The sequence below is a fragment of the Gymnogyps californianus genome, chromosome 17 (genome assembly GCF_018139145.2).
Source record: "Gymnogyps californianus isolate 813 chromosome 17, ASM1813914v2, whole genome shotgun sequence".
NCBI lineage: Eukaryota > Metazoa > Chordata > Aves > Accipitriformes > Cathartidae > Gymnogyps > Gymnogyps californianus.
The window spans coordinates 10,154,500-10,178,668 of NC_059487.1; the positions used below are offsets into that span (position 1 = coordinate 10,154,500).

A 24,169-nucleotide genomic window follows, 5' to 3' on the forward strand; every position below is an offset into this window, starting at 1 on the left:
TTTATGGATAAGGCCTTTCATGCAACAAAAGACCACTAAGGTTTTACAATAAAGGTGTGATAAAATGGCTTGTGTGGGAGTTGGAGGCATGAAACTCTATAGGTACGAGCAGAGTATGTGGCAGGCACAGTATTGCAACTGTTCAAATCAAAGTACTGTGCAGGCATGAGGAATAAATCCTGTTATATACCTTTGTCCTTATTTCCCTTTTATTCAGGAAGTGAATGACGTTAGGGAAAGTATACTTCTTTAATTATCCTAATTTTTAAGCCCTGTTCTTAGCCTTATTACAGACTGCCATCTTACTTCTCAGTTTAATTCATGACATTGGTAATTTGATAAGGACTAAGCGAGTTTCTTTTCCCTTAAGCTGACTTCTCAAAGCTCTTCAACTCTGAGCTAACAGGGCCAGTTCAGTCGTGACTGTTGTTCCCTCAGGTGTCCTATACGGTACCCACAAACTGGAAAACAGCTCTTTCCAAGCTAGCCTGTTGAACAGCTTGAGGCTATAATAATTTCACTGTGCACTAACAAGAACTATACATAACACTCCACAGCTCATTATCAATCTCTATCCTGTACAGTCCCTCAGCTGCACTAAATCAGTATATTTGCATAGGTATATGAACGTGCATGGTATTTTTCTTTCCTTTTAGCATTGCTAAGTACAGCTGAACTAACTAACCACGTTTTTCCAATAAAACAGTACGGAAGCTTTTCTTGGTACTATTTCTGGCTCAGCAATTGTTCAAGGGACATGTGTTACAGTTTCTCCACTGGTTACCATAGGCTTTGACTTTCCCAGTCGATGTATATTTTTTCAGAGAAGGCGGCAGCAGGGTTGTCATTTATTTTCTGCAAGCTGTATTAAAAAGAAAAAGAATCTATATAGTGATCTATTATTTAAAAGCAAATAGCACTGAACAAACTTCAGTTAAAGGAGTTAATACCCTTACTCAGGTTATCCTGGGTGATTTTTTTCCTGTGGTGTTGGCCAGCAAAAAAAATATCATCTCCCACAGTATTTAAATGTCACTTAATTCTAATTTGAGGACTTAATTCTAGATTAAAGACCCAGTTTTCCAATTCAGATTTTTATACAAATAAGCTTTTTTGTTAGCTTATTTGTATAAGCTTGTGAGCAGAGAAAATCTTACATTCATTTTTTTTGAACGAAAAATGTGTAAGTTGCAACATTGCATGACTATTTACAAATAGATTTTTTTTTCTTTGCCCTTCTGCCTAAAATCAAGCTTTCTTATCTAAACTCTGTAGTGCACTGGTGTACTGTTCCTTCAATAGGGCATTTTCTTTTTAATCTGTACATTGATGCTCAAAATCAAATGCTATTTTTCAGGATATATCTTCTAGAAATGCAGCAGAGGAGTTATATTGTAACAAAATAATGGCTATTCTTTTCTCCAACAGTATACACATTTTGATTTCCCCATTTCTGATCTGCATCATGCACAGAAGACATGCTCTCTTGGAGTTTAAAACTAGACAGCTAACTTCACAGCCATAAGCCGTACCAAATTTGTCTTCTTAGTACATAGAATATTTTCTGTTAAAAGTAACAAAACATGATGGCATTTAATAAATCTCGCATTGTGAGAATAAAGCTTAGAAAAACATCTGTTCTCTTACACTCACAGTTCTACGAAAATTCTAAATGAGGTTCAAAGAGAAGCCTCATGTACTCAGGAGACCCTTATGCACACACCTTATCGTCTGTGAAATGCAATGGGAAGCTCCCGGCTGGGAATCAGTATTCCTGAATGGAGTGTTTCTACCGGTTTGTTGTCAGTTGCCACAATTTGGTATTTGCGAACGAGCTGAAACACAAACATTTCAGTCAGCGTGCTTTGGCTTCTAGATCTTCTGATTAGGTTAAATGTTGAACAACCAGGCATTGTGTATAGAATGCCATTTGAGAGTATTTACCCAGCAAAGGGCCAAGTGAAGCTGTAGCTCTGCTACGCGGCGCCCGATGCACATCCTCTTCCCAATGCCAAATGGAACATGAGAAAAAGGATTTATTAAGTTCTTCTGAAACCAGCGCTCTGGTTTAAACTGAGTCCAGCTATTAAAGTATTCTTCATTGCAACCCAGGGCATGGCTATTTATCATTAGTACGGTCTGTAAACAAAGCAATAGAGAGTCTCTTTACAAATTGGCTTAGAGCTAGAGTGAATCAGCTTGTTAATGGAAAAAAATAATGCAACAGTAAAGGCGAGGCAGTTTCCTCATAAGATGTCGCGTAATTCTCTGAAGATTAATTAAAACACAGAAAAGGTCATAGTTTCCTCAGAAAATCACAGGGAAGTTTGAAAAATTTCTTTGAAATAGCACACCAAAATATTTTTGTCTAAATCCAATAGCAGTGCAGGCAAGTATGGTTTTCAGTTTATGGGAATTCTTGGTGTGAATTCCTCATTCGTTATCCTGGGACTCGTCCTTTGGCAAAGTCATTTTGAGACTGAAACATGAACAACTTCAGTGGTTTACAGGACAGTTAATCAATGACAAAATATTCTAGTAAGCTAAATTAATTGACTTACCCCTTTGGGCAGTACATAATCTCCCAGAACCATTTCTGTGTCAATGGTGCGAGTGGTAAATGGCACTGATGGTGTTAATCTACAGTGAAAGAAACAAAATGGGTTAAATTTCCAGCATTTTTTCTTCCTGTATCTATCATAGTTTACCTTAAACAACAAGGTGAACGAAATTATATATACTAGAAAATTCTTTCTCCCTACTACACACTAGCTGGTAAAAAACTTCGTGATCATTTTGCTTTTTGCAAATTATTTGAGAATTTTACCTCATGGATTCTTTCAGACACGCTTTTAGGTAGGGCATATCCTTCAAGTTCTCAGCACTTGGACTCTCATTAGCAGCCAAAACACTCTGTATTTCCTGGAAAAGCTTCTGCTGAACATGTGGATTGCGTGAGATGTTATACAAAGCCCACAGTAAACTATTGGCCGTCTGAAACAAACCAAAAAGAAATGTAAGACCTCCGTTTGTGGTGACAGAAACAAGAAGTTGCCAAAATTTCAAAGCAACATTTACTGCTGGTCACTGCCTTATGGTATTTTGTAAACCGAACGGATTATGAGCCATCCCAGTTGTTCTCTAGGAGTAACGAACAGAAGAAAGAATCTAGTGATTTCAGGTAAAAATTCACTTGCACTTAGGCCACCGAAGCAACTACGGGATTAGCTCACTCTCAGATGTTGTGATGGTTAGGTTATGGAAGAAAGCAGGGAGTTGGAAGGATGCTGATTTTAACAAGCTCTTGGAAAGTCAGGTTTACCGTTTCAACTCCGGCAATCTGGAGCTCTGCAATGGCAGCATACAGCTCCTTCTTGGAAAGTTGTCCTCCAGAATAGATGTCACACAGGAAATCCTCCTGAGGGTTTGCAGAGTGTTTTTCCAGTCGACAGTCAATTGAGTGCTTGGCTGAGGAGGGAGGAGCAGGAGGTAATTAACGGAAAATCACTAAAAGTACTATAAAAATAAAAGCAAAAATATGTCTCATGTAGGATTTTGAAAGAAGATACCAAGCTGTGCTCTTTTTCCAAGCAATGAGCATTATACTGAATAAATAATGGTATTTTCACTTTTTAGATAAAAAACTCAGTCACAAAAATCACTTCTGAACAGAAGGAGCTCCTGCAAACTATTAGGAATTCTGCTTTCTTAAATTAGAAAAGGAAATCCGTGATGTGTTGAGTGAAATATTTAGCAAACAGAAATACAAGTGTGTAAAATTTATTAGCTTGGATTTTCAAAGGGGATCAAGGTGTTAAAAAATCAAAGAGACTTAGCACTCAGACTCCCCGAGGGGAAATTTAAGCCTTTGATTTACTAGGGGAAGGCAAAAATAGATGCCAAATTTCTACATGCTATTTTTTTTTTAAATATAGAGGACTAGATTTTGCCCACCCTTTCTCATGAATATCCCAATTGTTAAGACCAGTTCCTAGTAAGAAGCTATTCATGTCAAGTGAAGGTGTCAAACTGGTTTTCCTGAACAAAACTGGTTTAAAGTGTCTTTCCTAAAACCCATAAACTAAGAAGCAATAAAATAAGTACACGTGTGGCTGGCATGACCAAAGTCCTGAAGTATCAAGTACTCAAATACCTAAGAGAAATATATCACTCAGCGTTACAATCATCCAAGTGCCAAAACCTTTCTTAATCTTTAGCTGTAACTGTCACTGTCTAGCAAAATATTGAAAAGTATAAACATAACTTCATATCTGGAGTTAGAGTAATTTTTGTAACCTTGAAGGCCAATTCATCTTAAATAGACAGAAACCTATTATTTCTTTTTTTTAGCAAGGCTTTTGTTGCATGTAAAATTCTTGTTTCTCAAGAAAACAGCTCCCTTTGAGGTCCCTTTGAGGGAGGTCCCTTTTCTCACTCGTCTAGCTTGCCTTTAGAGATTATACACTTTCTGGCTATTTACTTTTATGACAGATTAAAGTGGACTCATGACATTGCTGGCTCCCGAATTTCTGGGTCTTCCCTGGGAATTGGGTATTGCCCCACCACCAGACCTAAGTGTTACTCATAAGAAAAGAGTGCTCCCATGCTTGGAATAGGTTTGTGGTTAGCTGCAGCAAAGGTGTCTCAATCTGTGCTGAAGGCAGCAATTAACAGCAGCGTAGGGCAGTAGCAAGTATGAAGAAAGTTAATTCCACCAAGCAGGAAAGAGAGACAAAGGGAAAGGAGAGAAATCGTGTTTAAAACAATAACCTGTTTTAAATATATCATCCCATGCTTTAGTATGAGCTTGCCACACTTTTGTGTTCAGCCCCTTGTGAAGTTCCACGGGGGTCACCATCATCATTCCAAAAGTAGCCATCATCTGTGGTGGAGAAAGAGTTTTTGAAATCTTTCTTTAAGCTATCTACTTGCAATCTCTGAACAAAATTAATCTGTAAAGTAGGAGGTAATTTTCAGGAAGTCAAGGTTCTGGCAGATTTTCAATCCTGGACAGAAAGGATGGGTCTCAGCCTACTTAGACTGTATCCAGCTAAAAATCAGGGACAGCCAGTGGAGGATAGGAGGCTTCTCCAGTGGGTGATTCATGATATCTATTTTAGGCACCTGTTTTAGAATGGGACAAGCCACCATTTGGCAGTACCTCTCTCTCCCTTGACAATGGATGGAGCTAAAAAACTAGGCTAGGCTAGATGCCTATCTTTTAGATGGCTAAAATTAGGCAGATATGTATCACCGGAGTCCAAGTTGCAGCAAAATGCACAGCAGGTGTGCTTGCGGGAATGACTAACCTCCAAATCCAGCGTATTTGCATAATCCCACACAACTCCAAGATTCCCACCCAACAAAGAGCAGTGTTGCACAACAAGTGTCTCAGAGGGAGAGGAAAGTTAACCAACCAACCTGACAACTCTATTTCCAGGATTACCCTGATGTCCATACAGCATTGTTCTCTTAAAGATTTAGGCATTTAATAAATAAGACAGTTAGATATTCAGTACTAGCTTTGCACATGTAAGTGTCACCTTGGATGTCTGAAGCTGCCAATACACACGTAGCACAGAAGCTTGAGTTTCGTTTTTCAGGTGACCCATTTAAACTGGTACCCTCTCGTTAGTAGTAGGGGTTGAAAATCACTACAGCCCCAGTAAAGACTCTTCCATACCGTTTTTACAGCCTTGATGAAGTTCAAACTTTCTTCTTCTACATCCTGCTGTAGGAGACCAAACCTCTTCCCATACAGCACCAGACAGATACCTGTTGTTAAGCAATGTTATCATTAAATGATATAAACAAAAGGGTGCACGGTGTCCACCATTTATTGTCAAGGAATGGCTTGGATTGTCCTTCTGAAAAATGTTCTATGATACACACCTGTAAGAGCAGCACTCCAAAACGCCTTCTGCACGTTTGCCTCAGACCCAAGTAGCGGTATATCTAACTAAGGTGCCCTTACAGTAGCACTTTCTTCACAAATAAGAATCACCACTGATCCCCCCACGAGCAGCAGTTCTTTCTGCCAAGCAGGGCTGGCATATTTGGCAAATAAGCTATTAGGCAACGCTACTGAAGAAAACTGAGTTGCAGAAAAACTGGGCCTGAAGAGGCCATCTACTCCAGCGTCTCCTAGCCCTTTCCACAGCCAGAAACCACTTGCAAACACTGTCAGCATCCCGTACTCCACCAGCTTCCACCTCTTTCCACTTGCTTTTTTTTTTTTTTTTTTTTTGAAAGCTGTCACTTCCTATTTCTCCCTTTCCAAAAGCAGCCATCACAACTGACAGTGGAAAAAAACCCCACTTTCAGGAACTCAGTACACAGGTTGCTGAGATAAGCCAGCCAAGAGCAGACAGGTCTGGCAGAGCTTGTTCAGTTACACACTATACCCGACCATCCCTCCTTTTGGGAACCACTGATGCAGTTTCTTCTGCCCCATTCCTGGCAGATGGTTCCTTAGTGTACTCTGAAAGGTTTCTAAGATGGAGGCTCCTGTCTTGGTAACTTATTCCAGTGCTTCTCAGTCCCAATGTAAACATTTTAAATGGGATTTTCCAACCCTTGTCTACAATGAATACTTCTTGACTGTTATTGGATCATTTAATTGATCTTGTGCTGCTGATAATTAACAAATACCAGATGGACAAAAATGGTCATGTGCTATCTGATCCCACTCCAGATAAATGCATTGTGATTCCCCCGAGTTTTGGATTTATAAGTCACTATAATGTTTGCATTTTTTTACAAGCCACATAGAGAACCAGACAGAAGAGTTTGTATAGCTGCTAATGAATTTTGCACATGTACTGATAGTCCCCTGGCTTTTTTGCAACCCACTTTCCATGATATTGTAGCTGACATTTTGGAAATAATCAGCCTACAAATTCATCACTGATTGTACTTTAACTGAAATGCCATGGCAGGTACAAAACGCATACCATTCTCAGGCAAAAAAACAACTTACTTTCAAATGACCATTTGTTGAATTCTGAATAGACATCTTCCATTTGTCCATTGTGGTTACAAACATCATCTATTCTGTGCATGAAGTCCTCCAGGACCTAAGTGGTGGAGAGAAGAGAGAGAAAAGAAGGGAATAAAATGACATCAACTAATAAAAATCCTGTGTAATTTAGCATTTCAACTGTCTTTTAAATAAATAACAATATATCGCATAAGAGAGGAATACTTATGTTTCCTGTTCTTTGAACAAGATTAAATTTCCCCCTGTGTTAACATACGTTTGGATTTTACATGACTCTCATGTTATTACTGCTTGTACTTTGACGAACTGAGCTTTCCTCCACAGGGATGAAATGCTTCAGTCTGACGCGGGGATAATACTGGAGTTTCACAATAAAGAGGATTAAGCTGTTTATCACAGATGCTCCTCAAACTCCATGAGGAACGCAGAGGTTAAAGAGGGAGGTGTTCCCTGATGGGAGGAACATAAGAATGAAGGGGTAAAGGCAAAAACCACTGAATGCAAGAAAAGTAAGCAAAAACTCTGTGCAGGAGCCTGTATCATTGTGGAATAATCTTATTGTACTGTGGAGACAGACAATCTCAACTACAGGTTTCTGTGTGGTCTCACTTTTGGTCAGACCCTGATAATCAGTTTGTACTTATTATTCCCTGAACAATTTCAGAGTACGAGCTCATGGTTTTACCACTGTAGAGCAAATCAACAGCTATCCAGGTAAACCGGATCATTTGATCTGCTTTTATTTCCCAGGTTTCCAGGGGAGTGGAGATAGAGAAAGAATTTCTCAAAGCACAGTACCTCATTGATCGTGGTATCCAGTTTCGCAACTTCCCTGGGTTTCATTAATTTCTTTTGAAAGGCACTTCTTACCCTCTGCCAGTCCTTTCCTTCCCTAGATTGAATTAAAAACAGCGAGGCCGAAAAGAGAAAGGCTTAAAGAAGAAAGAAGAAGAAAAAACCCCAAACCCGCGGCATGTGCAAGAAGACATCTCCGGCAGCGCCGGGCGCCGATGCGCCTTCATCGCACCGGCGGCCGCAAACCTGACGCCGCAGCCGCTTCTCGGGGGACAGGGGCTGAAACCCGCTCCGGGCGGCAGCTCCGGGCGGCGAGCCCGCCGGCACAGCCGCCCCGCGGGAGTGACACCCGTGGAGAGCGCCCCGGTCCCCGCGGGGCCGGCCGCGGCAGGTTGGCTGGCGGCGGCCGCCCGCCCGCAGCATCCCCCGGGCACCTCGGGAACCGCCCTCGCCCGCACCGGCTCCCCCCCACCGCAGGGAGCAAGCGGCCCTCCCTGCACCTCCCCGGGGCCGCTCGGGTGCTGCAGGTGCCACTTACAGGATCAGCAGCCCGTAGCCCTCGTCGCGATAGTCCCGATAGGCTTTCCAGGGCTTGATCTCCAGGCGCTGGGGGCAGGCGCTCTCCCGGCGGTACAGGGCTTCCAGGAGGCAGGGGGCTGCGATGTGCACCGAGTCGAAAGCCCCCAGCTTCATGCGGAAAATCTTGCCAAACCTCCTGTGGTACTCAGCCTGGGGGCGCAGAAGAGACACCCCCCCCCCCCCCGCCGCAGTGAGTGCGAGGCGCTCCCCAGCCTTCCCCCCGCCGCAGCACCCCCGTCCCTCCGCCCGCCTCACCAGCGTCTCATGCTGCCTCTTGAGCCCCCCTTTCCAGAGGACGTCGGGCAGGCTGCCCATCAGCGGCCAGCTCGGGGGGCCGGGCAGGGCGGCCAGGGGGTGCCCGCGGCCCCGGGGAGGGGGGGTCGCCGCCGGCCGCAGGGCGCAGAGGGAGGAGGCGAGCAACCGCTGCGCGGGGGCCCCGCGCCCGGCGGGGCTCATCGCGGCGCGGCCGCAGGTGAGGGCGGGGTGCCGGAGGAAGATGCTGCAGCCTCCCATAGCCGCGGTGACAGACACCCATCCGCATATATGTATATATATAGCAGCCGGGAGGCTCGCTGGACTTTCATCGGGGGCCAATGGGAGCCCTGGGTGGGGTGAGGTGGGGCCGGCTGGCCCGGCCCGGCCCGGCCCGGCCCGGGGAGGCTGCGGGGCAAGCGGTTCATGAAAGGGTTCAGGCGAGGCAGGAGGGCACCGCGCCAGCACCGTCCGCGCCTCCGCCCGCGGAGCTTCCCGGGGGCTCCCGGAGGCCACGGCCCCGCCGCCCGCGGAGCTGCCCGGGGGCTTCGGACCCCGCGGCGCCGGCGGCGAGCGGGAGGCTGACGGCGGGCAGCGCGGCAGGTAGCGGCACCCGCTCCCTGGCGAAGCTGCCTGGCGTTCGTGCGAACGGTCTCATGAAGTAATTTCTCTCTCTCTTTCTCTTTTTTTTTAAATTTGGGTTTTTACTGGGGCGAGGGGGCCAGGGCGCATCCGCATGAAGCGGGGGGGGCTGTGGCGTTCATACTGCAATGCACAGGTGGCTGAATAGTTCAGTCTTCCTTCAGCATTTGCACTTTGAAATGATGGAATAAAAATGCAGGGAGCTGAGGAATAACAAGTTTTGGTGGGTGGCCTGCTCTTGCCCTATCTGGCTGACTAACCACCTATTTATGAAAAGGGCATGTGAGTGCATCATTTGAGAAGGCAAAATTCCCTTCACTATTAGTGTTGGCAGCCATTAAATTCTGACAAAAACCAGTTGTTGCCATGAGTCTTTTAATCGGAAACTGCACAGTAACCCTCAGAGAGAGCCAAAGGTTTTCATGCTAAGTGAAGGCAGGAGAGGTGCTAGCACAGATAAGGCAGCTCAGGTGACCTGGGTACTTAGCTCTCTGTCCTCTGCTTGCAAGAGAAGTCAGAGAGGCTGTGGATCTTGCTGCAAGACAAAAAGCTACCTGTAAACCAGAGGATTTCCAGGAAAGACAGGTATGCTACAATGAGGACTTGATTTTCTCCCACCCCACACTACCTTTTCTCATCTTTCCCAAGATTTTGTGACTCAGCTCTTAATCCCCTTTATTTAAGTGTCTGACGGTAAGATGCGGAGTGTGCAGATAGATGGGTGTGTTAGACAAGGGACAAGCAGAGGAATAATCAGAAGATGGGTTTGACACGGAACCTCAGACCCATAAAGGCACATGTCTCAAAGTTAAACTAATAACAATAAAAAGACCACGGTAGCAGTGATCAATACAGAGAAGAATGTGCAGAAGCATGACATCTCACTGCAGACTTTTTCTGTGATTTTTGTATGTCCTTCCCAATCTTGCCCCTCCATTTCAGTGATTTTCTTCTATGGGATCATACTACGCGGGCCACAAGATCTGAGCACTTTGTAGGCCGGCTTTAAAATTAAAGCTGGTTCAAAGGTTTGCAAATTTTTGGGGGGGAAACAGCACACCAAGTCAATATTCTTGTGATTTGTTTTCTTTGAACCAATTCTACTGAAAACACATCCTGCTGTCCTTGTAGACTGAGTGCAGTTCGGGCTTTGTTCAACGGTAAGTTCTTCTGAGAAACCAGACAAGAAGAGACAACTTGTGCGCTCTGTGGACACCTGCCTATTTAAGGAACCAAAATGAACTCATTTGAAGGGTCACAGCTTAGTGCCTGTGAAACGATCTCTTTAGAAGAGTCTGGAATAGGCAAGTCAAGACTAAACTGGGCACAGGTCAATTTTTCCATGTTTGTCGCTGCTATGGGGAAGAAACCACCCTGTTAATACGAAATCTTCTCTATTAAGCTGTTTTTAAATTACAGAATGGAAAAGGTTTTATTTAACTTCTGTGGCCGTGATGTAACTCTCTGGCAGGGAAGCTAGTATATTTGTAGCTCAGCTAGGCCTGGAGCTGAGAGAGCTAATGATTGCCTCAATTTCTGGTAAAGTGCAGTTCTAAGGGCATTTTCAGCCTTCACTTCTTCCTCCCCTCCCTTTTAAGAGATCTCAAAAACAAGCCTTTAATTTTAGCATGATCTTTTCTTGTGACCTTTAGAACATATCAAGGGTTATCTTAAGAGTAAAATGACACTAGTTACGGGGTTCTTGAACTGGATTTTGGGGGCATATCCTCACAGGAGTATCACTCCACTGAGGCACCTGTAACAGTGAAGATGTCACCATTGTCCCACAGATGTCTATCCACAAGACTTCCCAATATTTTCTAATAATTGTAACAGCTAATGACAACTGTGAGTGAAAAGCCCTCTTCACTTCTATACTATGACAAGGAGTATTTTCAGGTCAAAGACCAGGAAATATCTGAAGTTCAAAACTAAATAGCTTATGATACATATTCTTCCATGCTTCTCTTTTGCTACAGGGAAAAATGTGTTTTGATTTCTGCAGTCTCAGATGTCGGGAGAGAATGTTCCTTGAAAAATGACCTGCCAGTGTGATGCTTCTGTAGAAGATTTGACAGGGACTGTTGCAGAGGTACAGAAAGGCTGTATCGCACCATATCTTTTTCATCACTAAAATATTTAATCAGTACCTGAAGTCCAAGTTTTAGAGCTGCTTCCTAAGCAGAATTAATTGCTAGTCCTACCTCTTGGGAAACAATAGTAACATATTCTTTAAATAAAGCTTGGAAATCCCATCAAGCTAAGAACTCCGCACCAGGATTTAAGAGACTGAGGTGTGCTTGGAAATCTCATTGAAACACAACAGCTGAACTTCCAATAAACGTATCAAAAGCATTGAGCTCATGCAAAGTGAACTGACTGCTTTTCATATAGTGCATTTCAAATACACTAAATATTACCAAATAACTCCTCAGTGGGAAAGAGCTTTAGATCTGTAGTGGATTTTCCTCCTTAATACCTGTAATTCCAGGAGGTTTGTTTTGTGACATATTACACAATTCCTGTCTCCTGACCTCTACTCTTTCTCCTTGTTGGAAAAATCTTTTTGCTATTTTGGCCCTAAAAATGCTTTTGAAGTCTCCTGTGTTTTCTAAAGTGCTACAACGTAAAAGTGCTATAGGAGAATGGGGAGACTACACAGGGAGTATCTCTGTCACAGGAAGGTATTTCACAACGCTGCGAAGACAAGCTAAATGCAACTTGTAAACTCTAGTGTCAAAACACAAAGTTGTTATTCCAGGTTTTTGCTCATGTTTGTTTATACACTTTTAATTCTATGTCTCTTTCCAGCTGAGGATCTTATGGTTTTGTAAATATTGATGAATTAAGCCTCAGCTTAGGAAATGGGAAAGTACAGTAACCCCCATTCTACAGAAGAGAAATGGAAACGTATTTGAAAATTGAGATCTCAAAGTTGTTATGTAGACACTGACTGTGAAACGAAAGCAAAAGAAATCTTCATTATATTTTTTACTCAAATACTGTTTTTTTAACACTAAACTATTCCAATCTCACTGCATGCTAGATGATTACACTCCTACAAGACAACAGTAGCAGTGTGGGAAAAAAGGTCTGCTGAGCAAACTGAGAATAAGGTAATCCTTAGAGAGGGATCCAGAAAAACAGAAAGGTAGATGAACAGCTCAAACTCCACCAGCCAAGGAATCTTCTAGCTGGCCATGACCTGTTTGAGATATCTACCTCTGCAACAAACATTGCGACATTCAACTACTGAAGAAGTCTCTAATTAAGTAAGTACACAGTTCACGAAAATTAAGAGATTTCTTGACTTAAATTAAGCATAGTTAATGTTTACTTAAAAAAAAAAATAAAGTTGAGCCATCTTTTCTGTGAATAAATATTTATTATCTGCTTTACACGAAAAAAGCAATGCTCCAGGCATACTTCATTTTCTAGATAGGTTAAGCTTACAGGAGGATAAGTCAGGGAGAAAGTCGTGAGCATAGACCAAGAAATTGAGGTCCATGACAAGATATTCTGACAGTCAGCTTGGAAATACTCTGGACTTGACTGGCTCTTCCCTTTTCTTCTGATAACTAGAACCACTCTCTGGGCTTTTCCAGTTTCTTGTGTCTTTTAACAATCTTGTCCTGCTTGAGCAGGGAGGGGAGTTGTTGTAGCAAAGGATTTGTGCGTTAGGATGCTGCAAGAATGAGCTACTGTCCCAGGCTGAATTTTTCTCTTCGGACAGAACTGACAGAAGTCTAGAAGCTTTCTTCTCCTTCCACAGTGCACTGTGGAAGGCACATTTCATTTAAAACGCAGTAGCATTTAGGAATCTGTCAGAACATTTCATTTTTCAAAGCATATGGTTCACATTCAGGAGGTAGGAATTTCACTAGTGGATATTGTGCCACGGAAGGTAACACTGGAAGTCCTGGTTTCTCTTTACTAGTCTTCAACACTTCCAGGGGGAAACTAAGGGAATTCAGAGTGAACTGAATCCTTCAGGATGGCTCAGAAGTACCTATGGGAATCACGATTTTGTGATTGAGCAATAATTGTGGGTGGATACCTTCATACTAAGCTAGTATAGGACAAGCCCTGTTGCTTCTCTCAGCCTTGTTTCTCCCCGATGTCCATAACCCGTCTTTTTCGTGTTGACACCCATCCTATCCTTCTCTGTTCTGCAATTATTGACAGGCTTAATGTACAATCTAACCATATTTTACATTTGTCCCAACGAGCAGGGACGTAATTTGGTTATTTACTTTCAAAAGAATTATTTATGTTTATGACAGTGTAAAAATGTAAGTGTCAATTTATTGCTGATGTTATCAGCATAACATGATGTTATGCAAAGAAAATCTTAGAGGACACAAAAAGGTATAATGTAAATAGTATTTTCCTCACCACTTGAACAGGGTGACTTATCCTCTTTTATGCTGCCTAATGGTCCATGACATATAAGCGCTGTGCCTTTAGATCTAGTCTTTATTGAAACATTTTAGTTTAGCAGTATCAACAAAAGAATGTAATTATATAATTCCATAAATTACCATTAAACTCCTTTATTTTTTGTGGTGGGTGTTAGTGACTTTAGATGATGTATCTAAGAATCAGGCCAGCTTGCATCCAATTCAGGTTAGACCTGCAGACCGTCCTGTGTAAATACGCAATATCTAGATATCTATCTTTATTAACTGATCCTAAAGGTATAGAGGGCAGTAGGGTCCTGGGAAGTATTAGGAAGGACTGTGAAAGATTCCGCCTAAAGTCTAAAGAAGCATTTGGGTGGTCAAGTTTTGCCCAAGATTCAGGCCAAAGGAGTCAGTCAAAATTTGCCGTATCACACGGAGACATGGAGTGTTAGATCTCTATACAGTTCAAAATGTAGATTCTCAGGCACCCCAAATCCAAAAGGCACCTAAATTCTGTAGCTATTTATATTTATGTTTCCAGCTGTAAAAACTCCTAACAGCTTGCGTCTCTGCCAGAATGAATGTATGCAGCTATCCGCGTTCCGAGACAGTAATGCTTGGTGATTTTTCCCCATTGGCAAATTAATCTTGATTTTAGCTCTGCTTATAGAAACAGTGTACTTAACAGCAATCGTGTATATTAATTTTTATGTGCAATTGTACATTTAACTTTCTGCTAAGATATTTTACATGTGCAGTTGCCTTGTTCACATGCAGTTAACGCACAAAGTAACACTGCTGTTACGGTACTGAAAAATTATGAAAATATTTTCAGTTTTAGTGGTATTAATAATTCTACAATGTAAGTAAGTGACCAAAAACTGTTTGCCAAAAGCAAGGAAAGCTTTCAGAAGCTGGAAATGTTGAGTATCCCTTTAATTCAAACTACACTTTAAATTTAAAATAAAGATCTACGAATCTGAACCTTTTAGTTGTTGTGCGACTGTCTTAACTGCCTGGAAAAATAGCTGTTATATGACTTCTTGAGAGAATTTGCTAAAGCTGGTTATACAAACACTTGAATCAGACTCAAACTCATGCAATTTACTGGATTTGTTGATTAAGCCTGTAATATTTGCACAGATTACTTTACTTTCGGTCTGATGGATGTGTTTCTGCTGAGGTAAAACTGACCTCATACCAAGTCTTTTGAAAGCAAACAGATGCTTGTTACTTGCTAAGATTTTGAAGGCTCTATTTCTATGAGACACAGCTAGCCGGTTTGTCAAAGAAAAGACAATAACAATATTGTTCTTGCACATTTTGCTTACATTTATCTTATAATAAGAAATATTTATCTTATTGTTCCTGCGCTGACATGTTGTTATAAAATCTCAGAAAGCATAATTGTGTGAATATAGTCTTTCATGTTATTTTTGTATTATACTGTATTATATTTCTAGAATTAGTTTCACAGATATTAATATCTAGGCTCTAAATTCCCCTGAAATACCAACATAACAGGTGATGCTCTTATGAGGTTAGCATCTTGAAGTCTTGCTAATGTACCAGAAAGATGGTTTAGCAGGTTAAGTTAGTGACTAAGTAAGCGGTCTCTCCCCCCTGAGCCAGCACAGAACTCAGAGCCCCAACCAGCTGTTAGTAGCTTCTATGCTCTTTGCAGCTAACACCTTCTGAATGGTATACAACAGCACAGCTCTGACCATTTGCAAGTGTTCAGAGAGGAGGAGTGCTAGTTGTTAGTATTATCATCACCTTGCCCATGATGACAGTTTGGTAATAATATCTGGTCTGTAAATTTCCCAGAAATAGCAAATAAATACGAGATTTTTAATGTTTTTTACTAACTATTATGGAGCACTGCTGTTTCAGCCCAGGGAGGGGGGATTGTTTCAACAATCCTTGTCTGTGGCCTTTGGAGTATTTTCTGATGAAAGGTCCAATAGATATGTAAAAGATACTATTAATCCAGCAGTACTTCTGTAAAACCACAAAGAGATGAGTTTGAACTTTAACTAGGGAATTGCTGTGAACTGAGTGCATTTTGCTTCTATTGTCTTCATTAGAGCCATAAGAAAATATGAAAAGTCTATCTCCCTTTACCATTAGTCAGCCAAAAGGCACTTGGGCTATGCTTCGCTGAACTCAATACCCTCTGGGCCACATCCTGGTTACTCTTATTCATTGCTTTTGGAGGGATTAGAGCAGACTGCATCAGTAGTTCATCAGATAAAGCCTTTGCCTGAAATCCTGCTGTTTATTTCAGTTCAAATGCCTGGCCACAGACCTCTCTAGGGAAGAGGTTAGTTTCCTCAGATGTATGACTACTGAATCCAACTATTGCCCTTGGGAAAACATTTAATATATTTGGTAAAGTATCAAATAAGCACATCTGATACCTCCCTGAGGAAAACTCTTCTCCCAAACTCCATTGTGATTCTGCCAACATTACCCCCACCAAAAGAAAAAAAAAAAAAAAAAGAAAAAAAAAGAAAAGAAAAAAGACAAACTTGTGCAGATTAAAAAATGCTGACTAACACTATAGACAGGGCACGTTACCGACAGACCTGCTGTGAGTTTAGAACCAGCCTCCAGATTCAGTGGCAAATAAATCTGTAATGCCTTACGATGAAAGAATCCAGCAGGGTGATGGTTAAGGAGGGAACAGGACTCTACTCTTCCCTATGTGTATTTTTCAAGAAACACATACCGACTCTTGAAACTGGCACTGACAGTGCGGCTCTTAGAAAGGAAATTATTTCTACCTGTACAGGTGTAACTGAAGACCTAATTTCAGGTAGTTTGTGAGCAGTTCTTACTGAAGATGAACCACAAAAGTAAAAAAAGAGCAAGACTGATGCTGCAGTTGTAGGCCCTGTAGAGAGACTTCCAGTACGGGCCACAAAAAGTTCCCGGTAAACTGAGAGATGTTCCACCACTAGAAACATTTCTGTAACAGGATGGATTGTGGAGTAAGAGAAATACATGGCTAATATTTTGGACTCTGGTATATTCCCTGTTGGTATTGAGATGCCAAGTGGTGGTGAGGAAGGGCAGGGTTGCACAGATAGCGCTTACCTGTGATTTTAAACAAAACTAGCATGAGGCAACAACTGTTCTGCTGGGCCAGAATTATGGGATTATAAAGCACTATGTTTACAGAATATCCTGTCCACAAAGGTGGAGTAAGGTCTTCTACTGTGCTTAACCACAAAGGGATTTCCCAGCAAAAGGGAATCTCCAGCTTCCATCTCAGGCACAAACAGCCAGCAGAAACTCCCTTCATGGGTCCAGCTGATGCTGCAGAACTATCTGCAAAGCACTACAGCGAGGGAAAAGAGAAGTTTCCTTCACAGAGGGTGAAGTTTATTGGGATGACTTGCAGAAAGGAGCTAATGCAATTTAATAACTCTAATGCTGGATATATGTGAACATAGAGGAGGGCTTGAATGATGAAATGGTGATGTTGCTTTTGACTAACAGGAGGGATTTTCTTTTTTTGAAAGAACAAGGTTAGAAATCTGAGAAAATCTGCCCCTTTCCTCAGACCACAAAAGAATGAAAAACTAAGGGGGATTTGTCCTATAAATACTTAAGACTTGTATCATTAAGAGCTGGCATGTCTTTTTGGAAAAGAACACCCTTAGAAGGGGATTTTTTTTCTTCAACCTCCATTCCCCCTGCAATGCTGGTACAAGAAGGGCAGACATAGGCATTCTGACATAAGGACCTTTATACCACAATAAGTCACGTTGTCTGATACTGGAAATGCCATGCTACTGCTAGCTCTGCGCCTACATGATAGGGAAGCTGTACCCCTTTAGTATACTGGGACAACTAAAATAGTACAACTTTGTGCAGTTTTTGCTAATAGCAATCCACTTCATAAAGGCTAAATCTAAATAAACCAGCTACTTTATCTCCATTAAGTTTTCTCCATTTCTAATGCATCTTGTATTAACAAACATTGTTGATGTGTGGGTGTTTCAAGATGCTCAAAGACTGAGAAAGAGCTCTGTGTAACTTCAGGGAAAAGGGTAAAGAGTTTGGTAATTCAAAACAACTCGCTTAGGCAGCAAGGAGCATGGGAAGACTCCTTCCCACTGAGCTGTATTGCAAAAGGCTACAGCAAGTAACATGAAATGAAAATGTGAAAAAGAACCACAAAGGAGACATAAGATGAAGGGCGTGGGGGTTATACACACCATGGAAGGGATCCTACCAAAGTGCAAGGTGAGGCTAACCACACTCGCAACAACGACAAGGACCAGTACAAGAAAGAGCAAGTCCTTTTATGCAACTGAAAGAGAAATGAGGTCACTGAGTTCAGTAAGTTTATCTTACTCCACCACTGGATGTTTGCACTCGTGCACTGTTTTCACTTTTATTTACATAAGAAAGGTCTACAGTAAGTTACTCTTGGCAACATGCTCACACCACAAATCTTGCCTGAGCATGTGGGAGAAAAAGATTTATTTTCAAAGCCTTCAAGTCATCAAATTCTTACGAAATCCACTCCTTTTCTCTTGAAGGAAATTACACTGGCTTGGACCTAACATGTATTATTCAGTTAATCCACCCGCAGAAATAACCATGGTTTAGGCTACATCCTTTCATAGTAGGATCTTAAGAAGAGAGAAGATAGGTGACTTAGGGAAGAGTAGAAGAATGGCCAGACAGATGAGAGTTTGTTCTCTGAGAAAAAGAGAGACTTAGAATTAGGATTATGTTTTTACATAAGTTAATAATAACATAGTTCCTCAGGGAGAACTTTTGTGATTAATTTTTTCCCTCGGTGGGAAACAAGTCAAAATTATGCACCAAAACAAAATGTAACAGTCAGCCTGAGGGCCACTGAAAATGTTTTCTTTTCTATTCTGTTTTTTCTACTAGTTTGTAACAGGAGTTTTGAAATGAGCAGTCATTCTGAACTGAAAAAAACTGGAACTTTTTCATTCAGTAAATATCCATTATGGAATATTTTGATAGTTCTGAAATTTTTTTCCCTCAACTAATTTTGAAGCTAGGAACCTGCTGCAATCTTTCCCACAAGTAGTTGTGACTTTCTTACATTTATTCAGCAAAAAGCAATTATTGAAAGAGAGCTCCCAAACCAGCTCTACTATGAAATGAAGCTGAACACCGTTGGTGTAAGCTCCATCTCAGTAATAAAGCAGGAACCCAAACTTTGCATTCTCGCAGGCAGCAGGGCTGCTATACTGTTTCCATCTATGATGGACAAAGTAAGGCTGAGAGACAATGGTGTTAATATATGTGCTAAGACTTGAATGGAGCATGCCATATTTCAGCTCCTCCTAATAAGGCCTAATTGCAGGAAATTAACAGGACACTTTTAAAATATACACCCATTCTTCTGTTGGGTGTTGTCTTCTATTGTTCTCCATGGACTCCGTTTGGAATGGACTTTTATGAGCTATTGTGGAGCAAGGATTCTCCTGCAGCTGCAGGACTGGATTCTCCCTCAGCAACGATGGGTTCTAAAAAACGCAAACACTAGCACTCTGTTCCACTGATTGTTCCTATATTTTCCATCAAAACTGTCACTGGATAATGTACAGAGTTATTTATGGTTCAGGTGTTAGGAGGGGGGTGGGAGACGTGAATTTGGATGCCATCACACAGCAGGGAAGTATACATCAGCCTCCCATATCATGAATAAGTGTTTGAAGAACAAGACCGTTGTGTGCAATTGGGGTATTAGGCTTTTGAAAGCATAGCTTGAGAAAGAAAGGTTATAAATTTTGCCTTCAGGAAATGGTTTTGATCTTTGGACTCCAAACTGGTGGAGGCGATTCTCAGTGGCTCTGAGAAAAGGTTCAGCAGTTTTGGCTGCCTGGGACTGAATGCGCTGACCCTAGACAGCTCCTTGGTCACAGCACTGTCTGGTTTTCTTTCTGGAGATCCAGACTCTCCCCACACACTGCTCAGTGAGCTGCAGACTCTAACCCAGCTTTCCAAATTCCTTTCCAAAGCCAGACACTTTAAAAGCACACCATCCAGGGCGCTGGACTCTCTGTATCCAGGTACTTTCTGCGGGTCTAACGACTTTCAACTGCAGCTCACAGGAGGGCATAGCAGAAAGATGAATCACAGCAAAACACCTGAAGATATTTTCAAACACCTTTCTGAATCTTACACTGCAGGCTTGTTGCCACCCCCACCTGACACTGGCACAACAGCGTATCGCTCGGAAATCGTTGTAGCTGAGGTGTATTTAAATTTCTGAAAGCTTGTGGGTACTGGAGATGCTGATCGTTCTTCAAGAAGGTCTTGGCAGACCCAAGCAGGAGCCGATCACAGAGTCTCAAGGAGTCTCAGCCACTGTTGCCAGCAGTAGTGGCTAGGCCAGCCTCTGCCAGCGCGAATGCCATCAGAAGTCCTGTCAGTTTTGAGCCCTCACGTTGCTTAACATCCACACGTGCCCATCCACCAAGGCCCCAGGCTTTTGGATCACGGGCCTTGTACCCACTGCAACTGAGCGTCAGGGACGCACAATGCCAGAAATCTCCCCCGCAGTTGTGAAATGTTATGATGACCTGGTTTTTTTGTTTTGTTTTGTAGCTGTGAGAAGCTAAATAAACTTAAGCATGTGGAGGCAATTACGCAGCGTAAATGCCAGCTATCCCTGTTTCTGTTTAGAAGCTGTTAACCCGCCTTTTCAGAAAAATATTTATTTTTGCTTAAAAAGTCCCTCTGCAATGATTTGAACTGGAAGGCCTCCTCCACCTCCGTTTCCAGAAAGGCGGCTGGTTTGGCGGGCGAGGGCTGGGGACAGCTCGGAGGAGTCCCTGGCCCTGGCCTCAGGCTGGGCACGGCCCGACCGCCCCGGGCTCCCCGCTCAGGGGCCCTCCTCCCTCAGGACGCGCCTTGTCCCTCACCCTGCTGCTCCTGCTGCTGCTGCTGCTGCTGCTGCTCCTGCTACTGCACCGCCGGGCCCCCGCCGGGCCCGCCCCGGGAGGCCGAAGCCCCGTAGCCCCACAGCCCCGTAGCCCCGGCCCTATCTCATGGCGCCACCTGGCGGCAGCACTGGCAGACTGCAGCCACAGCCCTCGTCTTTGTCGGCGGAGGGGCGGAGTCGGGTCTCTTCCCCTTTAAACGGGACGTACCAAGCGCTGCGAGGACGGGTTGAGGTTTATTGTGTGCCCTGTGGCGCCTCCGGGCAGCCCGCCGGACTGGGGGCGGTGGAGAGAGGGAGAAGCCCCGAGCTGCGCAGGGTCGCCGCCGCCGGGCGCTTTCTCTCGTCTTCCCATGCCCCCAGCTCCTCCTCTGTGGGGAGGGTGAATAGTTCAGTCCTACCAACATGGCCGCCACCATGAAGAAAGCGGTGAGTGTGGGAGGAGGGCACGGCGGGGTTTTTTCCCTCCCCGGCCTCTCCCTCCGCCGCGGGCTCTCCCCGAGGAGGGCGCAGCTCCTCTGCTGCCTCCCGGGGCGGCTCGGCCGGGCCCTCCGGCCGTTGGGAGCCGTTGTCTGTCGGTGCTGGGGCGGCGCGGCCGTGTCGCCTCAGCGCTGTCTCCCGCCGCCTCCCACCCCTCGCTCCGGCATCCCAGAGGTGCCCCCCTGAACGCCTTGACCCCCGTTCACGCAGCCCCCCGGGCGGCAGCCCTGTGCGGGGCCGGAGGGGCGGGGGGTGCATTTCCCTAGGCCGCTGCCGCGTTAGGCCTGCTCCGGTTAGGCCCTGCCGAAAATACCCCGGTCACTTGTGGGTGGATTAAGGTCCTTGGCTCTACTGAAATCGGTTATCGTGCCATCAAACGTGCAAGTGCGGATTTGGTTACACTGACGTTACGCAGTCTGTGCTGGAGCAGTTTGTTGTAAACGGGCAAAAGGTCTTTCTGGCTGCACAAACTGCCTGTAAATGGAGGACACCCAACCCTTGTCCAGCAGCGGGTCGCCTGCCGCAGCCCCTGCCGCCACCTCCACGGGTCAGTCAGAGAGAGTCTGCGTGAGGCACCGTTCAGTGGGTTTAAAATCTCCTGTAGCACCGTAGCACATCGCAGCTAACCACTGAGCGTAAAATGATGTCGCTGACAGATTACATCGACGTGTTACGCTGTACCCTGCAGTGATCTTGGAGCAGAGGTGTCTGGTTCAACTGTCAGTGCTGTCAAGGAAACAACCTTTAGCATTAGGATGCCGTGGATAACTGGTATTTTAACTGGATGTTACTAGGGCCTCTGCCCAACTAAATGTGGGTATTGCTCATGTCCTTGAGGAGGCGTTTTAAGGAATCAAGTGTATAAGCAGAATGTAGTGGCTGTAAGACTATTTTTCAGAAGCTTTGTAGGAGTAATCTTGTGGTGAGATTCAAGTTAACGTAAGAAATGAACTCTAACCTCTCTTTCTTGCAGGCTGCAGAAGATGTCAATGTTACTTTTGAAGATCAACAGAAAATTAACAAGTTTGCAAGAAATACTAGCAGGATCACAGAGCTGAAAGAGGAAATAGAAGTGAAAAAGGTATATTTGCTTCAAATATCACTTATTGTTCATTGCCCTGAATTAATTTTCAGTTGTAACACAGAAAATAGGGCCTGTGGATTACTCTAAGTAATGCTTTGGTTCCAATATGAGATTTCTGATACTTTGAAAATAGGCAGAGAAAATTAAAGTGGAAAAAGAAGTCATGAGAAATAAAGGCCACTAGTGTATTTCTGCATGCAGTTCTTAGAACTCCTTAGTTGTCGTATGAAGCATTGTCTATATATAATGGGTGTTTGTAGTGTTCTTAAAATGTCCTGCGTGAGATTGTTCATATTTATTTCTTCTTGAACCAGTAAGGCAGTTGTTTGTTACATTCTTCTTTTGATGTGTTGGCAGAGATTGTCATTATGAGCACAGAGGTTTTCTTTTGCTAGGCTGAAGAGGATACATCATTCTGATTTTCTTTTTTAGTGTTAATTCACTTTCCTTCAACATCAGTCATAGCATTTCCAAAGAAGTTTTACTGAGTTTTTAAAAAATGCTAGTACTGTCACAAAATGTTTTCTGTAATTACTTTGCCTGATATGTGTATTGTAAAAATGTTGCCTTTTAGTGTTGATGTTCCCTTGATGGCTTAAGGTGCTGGGACTCTAAGCAATCCTACTTTTGCAATAAAATAATTAATATTTGCCATCTTATTTATTAATTTTTTCTGTTCTCTAGCTAAATTAAAAAACTCCTGTGTAAGAGCTTATCACATATTAGTGAAATTTAAATCTGCTGTATTTCCCTTGTCTAGACAGTTAATTATCCTATTAATGATAGATAATGAGTATTGACTAGAAATTTCTACTGGTACAGCTCCATTGAATTTAATATTTATGCTAAATTACAGCTCTGGAACTGTTCTGTTAAACGTGTTGATACCATGCTGGCGGGTAGGATTTTTGCCCAAAATGCGGACTGAGTTCATTACTCAACTGATAGCACGACAATGTATCCATTGAAATAATTTACCTAGTACAAAGTGACCACCTTTCTTGTGTCTTGATAAATAGAAACAACTTCAGAATTTGGAAGATGCTTGTGATGACATCATGATGCTTGATGATGGTGATTCACTTCTGATACCCTACCAAATTGGAGATGTCTTCATTAGTCATTCCCAGGAAGAGACACAAGAGATGCTGGAGGAGGCAAAGGTTTGTCTGGGCAAAAGGGAGTTCCTTTACTGTACTGGCTGCTATAGCGTGATGAGCATTGGAATGGGATGATCTGTTCATCCTTTGAACCATTTACTTTCTAAAGTTCATGTTTGATTTATGGTTTGAGGAGGGGGATGTGCATGCACGGTAAGTCATAACTGGGATGTCGGTATACAAAGTCATGCTAGCCTTTGTTTGGCCCTGTAATAACTCTTACAGCCTGACTTGGCAAAAGATTGGCAAAGGGGTACGTCTTTATTGTTTATATGTTGCTGACAGATGTGACTCAGTTTGTTTTATGTAACTGGTTGATTTTTTTCTTTTTCAGAAAAGTTTACAAGAAGAAATTGAAGCGTTAGAATCCCGAGTGGAATCAATTCAGAGGGTGTTATCTGACCTCAAAGTTCAGCTCTATGCAAAGTTTGGAAATAACATAAATCTTGAGGCTGAGGACAGTTAAAGGTGTTCTAAATATACCATACAACATTTCCTTGTTTTATTAAATGTTTTGATACTGTTGTTCCAATTACATTTAAAAAAAAATCCACCACTTTATTTTCTTCTTTTTTTTTTTTTTTTTTTTTTTTTTTTTTTTTACTTTCCTGTCTTGGGTTCCATCTATTTAATGAGAGCTTTCTTATTTTGGTTATTGCAGTTATTTATTTGTTTGGGAAAGCATTAGCTTCATATTGTTGGTAAAGCATCAAGATTGGAATATCTGCATTGTTTATTAAAGTAATAAAGTCAGGCACATATTGTAGTTTTCTTGGTCTTGTTTTCCACTCATGAAAATACTTAAGTATAAAGACAATAGAAATGGGGAATTTTTGA

The 24,169-nt window shown here is 42.7% G+C and overlaps 2 protein-coding genes across 2 annotated transcripts; one reads left to right on the forward strand and one right to left on the reverse strand.

Moving 5' to 3' along the window:
* Nucleotides 1–840: 840 nt before the first annotated feature.
* On the reverse strand, nt 841–8,887 carry LOC127023359 (1,25-dihydroxyvitamin D(3) 24-hydroxylase, mitochondrial). The gene is made up of 12 exons (XM_050907442.1): nt 8,630–8,887; nt 8,334–8,524; nt 7,799–7,892; nt 6,980–7,076; nt 5,684–5,775; nt 4,771–4,882; nt 3,323–3,468; nt 2,828–2,994; nt 2,562–2,640; nt 1,945–2,139; nt 1,724–1,835; nt 841–862 (listed from the first exon to the last, which is right to left on the reverse strand). Exons 1-11 carry the CDS (start codon nt 8,885–8,887, stop codon nt 1,725–1,727), a joined length of 1,542 nt encoding a protein of 513 aa, XP_050763399.1. The 3' UTR covers nt 841–862; nt 1,724.
* A 12,046-nt stretch (nt 8,888–20,933) lies between these two features.
* On the forward strand, nt 20,934–23,827 carry PFDN4 (prefoldin subunit 4). The gene is made up of 4 exons (XM_050907441.1): nt 20,934–21,037; nt 22,062–22,169; nt 23,192–23,335; nt 23,667–23,827. The coding sequence occupies exons 1-4, from the start codon at nt 21,014–21,016 to the stop codon at nt 23,796–23,798; spliced, it is 408 nt and encodes a 135-aa protein (XP_050763398.1). The 5' UTR covers nt 20,934–21,013; the 3' UTR covers nt 23,799–23,827.
* Nucleotides 23,828–24,169: the final 342 nt, after the last annotated feature.

Bases quoted from the DNA above. Each gene is read 5' to 3' on its own strand.
- LOC127023359 (XM_050907442.1), bottom strand. From the start codon at position 8,887: ATGGGAGGCTGCAGCATCTTCCTCCGGCACCCCGCCCTCACCTGCGGC. The intron at 2,641-2,827 runs GTAAAATTCTCA...CTTTCACTGTAG, and splicing joins TGTCTGAAAGAATCCATGAG to ATTAACACCATCAGTGCCAT. The intron at 1,836-1,944 runs GTAAATACTCTC...TTTGTGTTTCAG, and splicing joins TTCACTTGGCCCTTTGCTGG to CTCGTTCGCAAATACCAAAT.
- PFDN4 (XM_050907441.1), top strand. From the start codon at position 21,014: ATGGCCGCCACCATGAAGAAAGCG. The intron at 21,038-22,061 runs GTGAGTGTGGGA...TCTTTCTTGCAG, and splicing joins CCGCCACCATGAAGAAAGCG to GCTGCAGAAGATGTCAATGT. The intron at 22,170-23,191 runs GTATATTTGCTT...CTTGATAAATAG, and splicing joins AGGAAATAGAAGTGAAAAAG to AAACAACTTCAGAATTTGGA.